At 40.3% G+C, this 6,164-nt stretch overlaps 1 protein-coding gene across 1 annotated transcript; it reads right to left on the reverse strand.

Moving 5' to 3' along the window:
- Nucleotides 1-440: 440 nt before the first annotated feature.
- On the reverse strand, nt 441-5,618 carry LOC149279285 (ras-related protein Rab-22A-like). The gene is made up of 7 exons (XM_089501378.1): nt 5,583-5,618; nt 4,691-4,770; nt 4,195-4,276; nt 3,130-3,201; nt 2,861-2,967; nt 1,474-1,583; nt 441-535 (listed from the first exon to the last, which is right to left on the reverse strand). The coding sequence occupies exons 1-7, from the start codon at nt 5,616-5,618 to the stop codon at nt 441-443; spliced, it is 582 nt and encodes a 193-aa protein (XP_089357504.1).
- Nucleotides 5,619-6,164: the final 546 nt, after the last annotated feature.

The following is a 6,164-nucleotide window of genomic DNA, read 5'->3' on the forward strand; positions in this document are numbered from 1 at the left end:
GGGTAAACCTAGAGTTTTATTGCTATAAAAGGTCCGATTTAGTTCCATAATTCCTTACCGTTCAGCATCATCAAAATAACAATGTGAAAGCTAGTAGAATTTCTAAGGTCCCACTAGCGCGGGGCTATGAAAACGCCGAACCTTCACTGCTAATTAGTTGAACGGAACAAGTCTTATTTTTCAAGTTTAAACTAAAAACTTTTAAGTCTAACAAGAAAAAAAAGTTTGGATAATCACGTGGACGGTATTTACACGAGCAAAGAGAATGGGTTTCCTTTTCAGAGAAGGCAAAATGCCGAGCGCTGCTTAAAGTGGATAAAGCCCCGGTGGCTCTGCGAGAACCCTGCGTGCATAGTGGCGACGGTCGCAATGGAGGCCGGCGTGGAAAGAGAACGTCGGCGCGCCTACCGCGTTCTGTAAACAAGCACGTGTCCGGACGGTCAGCAGCATCTGTTCTCAGCCTCCGACGACTGCCTTCGAAGCTTGAAGCCCTTTCCGGACGTGGCACTGGCGTTGGCAGAGGGTATCCTTTTACCTGTGCGGAGGCAGAAAACCCGAGAATTAAAGGTGCAGTTCCACCTGGTCAAGTAATTCGAGTAGGCACAATTGCTCAAACAAGTAGTGGGAGAAAAAAAATAAAAATGATATATATAATATTACACTACAATTTCTATTTCACAATTTGTGTGTTATTCGTGTGTTCGGAAGTATATTATATTCATATTAAGCTAGCTTTTCCTTTGTGTGACGTTTATCCCAAGGAAAATACCACACTACAGCAAGTGATTTATATGTATTCTGTCATAACTCATCTTATGACGTATCCATGTATATTATTTAAACTATACTTAAGAATTTTATAACCCCTAGTTTAATTTATTAAGATTTACCAAAAGTGCTAAATTATACAAAAAAAAATATATACATACCGGTATATAAATAATAATAAGTTATATTGAACTATCTTATCCTTATACTGCATTCACCTAAAATCAATAATTTCACCCCAATTAGTAAGTGATTTCTGCTATAGTTTTCAATATTAAGTTATCGTTTTTTCATACAAATAGTGGGAGAAAAAAAAAAGAAAAAAATATGCAGAATCGCTTTGTTGTATGAAACTCTTCCACTTCTGCAGGAAGTCTGCTTCACTTATCCACCACTCTCTAAGTGAAGGGTTCAAATCAAAGTCTCTACTTTTAGACTGCGGTCTCTGGTCTTTGAATGATGTCCTTAAAACATTTCTATCATGGAAAAAAAAAATTGCTGGCCGCTTGACGTGAATGGAGGTGGAATGAAGACTACTTTGCAAGAAGATAAGGAAGGTGTCTTCATTCAATTAGCGGATGGGGCTCTATTTTATTTTAGACCCCTTGCACCCCTCTCTCTCATATGAATACAGGGCTCTGAAATGACCTAAAAACAGATCGTTTGGGGGGCGGCAATGAGCTCACGCAGAACACAGATACTTACTAATTTCGATAAAGAGCTCGTTGATATTTATCGCATTCTTGGCACTTGTTTCCACAAAAACTGCATTTATTGAGTCAGCATAATCTTTAGCATCTTTTTCCAGCACTTCCCTAAAAAAAAGAGATTATGCAAATTCATGTCATCTGAGCTCTTTTTGACCAATTTTGTCACGCGTTAACCAACCAAAGTGGTGTTTTTCTTGCTAGCAGCTCATGGTTGAAATATCTTCTTTAAAACTCAAAAGGTGACTCGGGGTCACAAATAAAGCTTTCCAGCTGGGAGGACGCTGGAAACGTTTCGCTTCTCCAACCGGCGGCCCATTAAACCTTTGTGAAGATCGGTGGCTCATTTGGAACATTCTAAGGTATCACCTTACCTGTCACTATCACATGTACACTACCATTCAAAAGTTTGGGGTCACTTAGCAATCTCCTTGTTTTTGAAAGAAATTTTTTCCATTAAATTAACATGAAATGGATCAGAAATCCAGCGCAGGCGGGGTTAATGCTGTATATGACTATTGTAGCTGGAAACAGCCGATCTTTAATGGAATCTTTTCATAGGCGTACAGAGGCCGTTTATCACTCCTGTGTTCCAATGGCCCTTCATCCCTCCCATCACTCCTGTTTTCCAATGAGCCTTTATCACTCCCTTCACTCCTGTGTTCCAATGGCCCTTTATCACTCCCATCACTCCTGTGTTCCAATGGCCCTTTATCACTCCCATCACTCCTGTGTTCCAATGGCCCTTTATCACTCCCATCACTCCTGTGTTCCAATGGCCCTTTATCACTCCCATCACTCCTGTGTTCCAATGGCCCTTTATCACTCCCATCACTCCTGTGTTCCAATGGCCCTTTATCACTCCCATCACTCCTGTGTTCCAATGGCCCTTTATCACTCCCTTCACTCCTGTGTTCCAATGGCCCTTTATCACTCCCTTCACTCCTGTGTCCCAATCGCACTTTATCACTCCCATCAATCCTGTGTTCCAATGGCCCTTTATCACTCACATCAGTCCTGTGTTTCAATGGCACGTTGTGTTTGCTGATCCAAGTTTAAGTTTAAGTTTAAAAGGTTGATTGATGGTTAGAAACCCTTTTGTAATTATGTTACAGCCAGAAATGTCCTTGTTTTCCATGAAAACAGCTCAGTGACCCCAAACCTTTGGATGGTAGTGTATATAGAAAAGTCCATTTATTGTTATATAACAGGGAATACTTGTTTCCCAGAAAAGTGAGCAAAGCCTGACTCTGCGGGACATCCCGAAGGATAAACATATTATATATTTGTAAGTGTTGGAGTTCCCCTTATACTGTTAGAAGATAAACTCCCATTACAGCACTTTGTTATAATGTATATTTATGTATCTGCAGTACAAAAACTACCTGACATCATTTAGATCACACTTGTTTCCTGCTATCGCAACAACTATGTTGGGTGGTCCGTGCTGACGCAGCTCCTTCACCCAGTTCTTCAAGGTTGTAAATGTTTCCTGGGACACCAGAGAGAAGAAACAGATTAACGATCCGGACAAACCCTGTGTCCTGCATGATTAATATCTCCAGATCTCTGAGCTCCTAGAAAGTTCAGAAATACTTTGATAAACAATTCTAGAACCCTGAACCGGTTTAGAGGTTTCTAAAGAAAGCCATACCTCTTTTGTGATGTCATAAACGATGATGGCTGCCGTAGACCCCCGGTAGTACATTGGCGCCAGGGCTCGGAACTTGAAGGAAACCAAAAAAGGTCAATAAAAGATTAGCATTAATATCTGGATACATATAGAAAGATACGGACACACACTAACCTCTGCAGGGGCCACCCTGGTGTTTGCATTAGGGGGAGACATGAAAAAAGGTGAAGAATGGGACAGAAAGAAGCGTGATCGTAGAAAAGATGGAGGAAAGGGACCTAGAAGGTGCCTGGAAAGGGTTAGGATGGAGGCGGAGGAACGGGATGGATGACGAGCGAGGGATTTGGTATAAAAAGAGGTCTGTTCATTCATGTTTAGGATCATGATAATGGAACGTATTAGACTGTTAAACTTAAACTTGGATCACAAGAGTGATGGGAGTGATAAAGGGCCCTTGGAACCCAGGAGTGATGGGAGTGATAAAGGGTCATTGAAACACAGGAGTGATGGGAGTGATAAAGGGCTTCTGTGCGTCTATGAAGAGATTCCATGAAAAATCAGCTACAATAGTCATTTACAACATTAACCCCGTCTGCGCTGAATTTCTGATCCATTTCATGTTATTTTAACGGACAAAATTTCCTTTTCTTTGAAAAACAAGGACATTTCTAAGTGACCCCAAACCTTTGAAAGTAGCGTAATATATATATATTTATATATTAACCAAAAGTAGCAGCTGAACTGATTGGGTTTTAGCCTATTGTGTGTAGTACCGCCTCCTCACCACCTGAGGGCAGCGGGCAGCAGCCAAAAACAATATGCTTTGTGTTGGTAAACAATGCGTATCTTGGTGATGCGATGTATGATGTCACTAACGGCGTTTTGCAACACGTAACCAAAACATGGAGAACAGCAAGAGGAGAGGTCTGTGTTACCTCCTAAGTATAGGGGAGCAGTAGCGGGGTGACAGAGGATGATATCCTCTGCTCTCATTACCCCATTTTGATTGGATGGTTGGTAAGGTTATTTTGCTCTCTGATTGGCAGACAACACCTCCATTCAGTCCTGCGTGTGATTAATACTTACGCGCTCTTGGCCAGCGGTATCCCAGATCAGAAACTTATGCAGCTCGTTCTGATACTGAACAGTTTTGGTCATGAAGGAAGCCCTGTAACACAAACAAGAGACCGAAGAGGCTTCTTCAGATAACCCAGAGTTCGGTTTTAAAAAATGGTACTATTACCGTTACATAGAAATTAAATAATAATATGACTACATCAGGATATAACTAGTGAATAAAAATTGAAATTAAAAAAAATAAAAATATTTATTAATAGTATTATAATAGTAAAATTTATATTTGTTATTTTACTTATTGGTATTAATATGTATTGTTAATATTAATAATAATACATGATATTTCATTGTTATTTTCCTTATTACTAATAAATAACAAAAACAACAACAATAATAATAATAATAAGTAATAATAGGAATTTGAGGCACTGGGATTTATTTATATTAATGTAAAGAAATACTCAATATATTTGAGGCCTCCACGCATTTTTCAGGGCTTTCTTACCCAATTGTCGGATTGATATTGGGGTCAAAACTATCCTCCACGAACCTCCATACAATGCTTGACTTTCCGACCCCCGTGTCCTACAAAAAAAAAAGAAATAAATATCAGCATTTAAAAAATAATTTTAATTATTCATAAGAAAGCATGGAATCGTGGGAAAAAAACGTATATAGTAATATATAAAGTATATTTCACGCTCCTCGCATAAAACAAATATTTAATGGCTGCAGGGGTGAGCTTCAAGACCTCAGAGGTCCCCTCTTCAGATGTCACGGAATCCACGTCACTCTTTGCGATCTAACTGCAAACATGTTCCATCAGTCACCTGTTTGGTACCACGGGGACAGAGCAGACGTGTAATCTGTACACAGACACGTACATACAGAACCTGGCTGCGTTATACACACACAACACCCCGTTATGGCAACAGGAATTAAGGGCAATTGACATTATTACATAACATACATGCAAAACACATGTGTGACCGGGCGGCGTGTTTATAGAGATTGTACAGGTATATGATTCATACGACTGTGTGTTTATTATGTATACCAGGTATCGCTTCCCATCTATACAGGGCTGCATGCTTATTATATCTCAATATAGATGATACAGCCTGTATGTTTATTATATATCTCTCTATATATATATATAAGGTATAGTATCCTATATATATATATAGTATAATTATTAATAACAGAGGTATACAGAGGGGTGTGTGTGTGTGTGTGTGTGTGTGTGTGTGTGTGTGTGTGTGTGTGTGTGTGTGTGTGTGTGTGTGTGTGTGTGTGTGTGTGTGTGTGTGTGTGTGTGTGTGTGTGTGTGTGTGTGTGTGTGTGTGTGTGTGTGTGTTGTCCAATATGACCGATACGTCCCCTCTCCGCGGCCTTACCCCCAGCAGACAGACTTTCAGCTCCCTCAGAGCCATGGCGGCCTCCGGTTACAGGTCAAAGGATGCGCTCCGGCCTGCGGCACCTCGGCCTCCCAGTTCAGATCCAGCCAAGCCCGCCTCCCTGTCCCCGGCCACTCCTCCCGCCTGCGCTCGCTCCCCTCCCCGGGCCTAGTGGCAGCAGCTCCTCCTCCCCGGGTTGGCTCGGCTGCTCTCTCCTCCCCGGCCTGGCTGCCCTGAGTGCCCTCACCTCGCCGGTCTGGGTGATGGACCCTCTGCCATCCCTTTCCTACATGCACCCAGTCTTATACATTGTCCTAATATTATTACACACAATAAAAATATAATAGTACACTCAGAAAATATATATTATTACACACAGCATTTATATATATTATTACACACAATATATATAAATATATAATAATACACAGCATACCGGTATATAGATAGATAGATAGATAGATAGATAGATATAGATATAGATACATATATATATATATAACAATACACTCAGGAAATATATATTATCACACACAGTATATATATATATATATATTACAAACAATATATATAAATATATAA

Source organism: Sceloporus occidentalis, unplaced genomic scaffold (genome assembly GCF_023333645.1).
Source record: "Sceloporus occidentalis isolate IW3139 unplaced genomic scaffold, rSceOcc1.0.p SCAF_173, whole genome shotgun sequence".
Classification (NCBI taxonomy): Eukaryota; Metazoa; Chordata; class Lepidosauria; order Squamata; family Phrynosomatidae; genus Sceloporus; species Sceloporus occidentalis.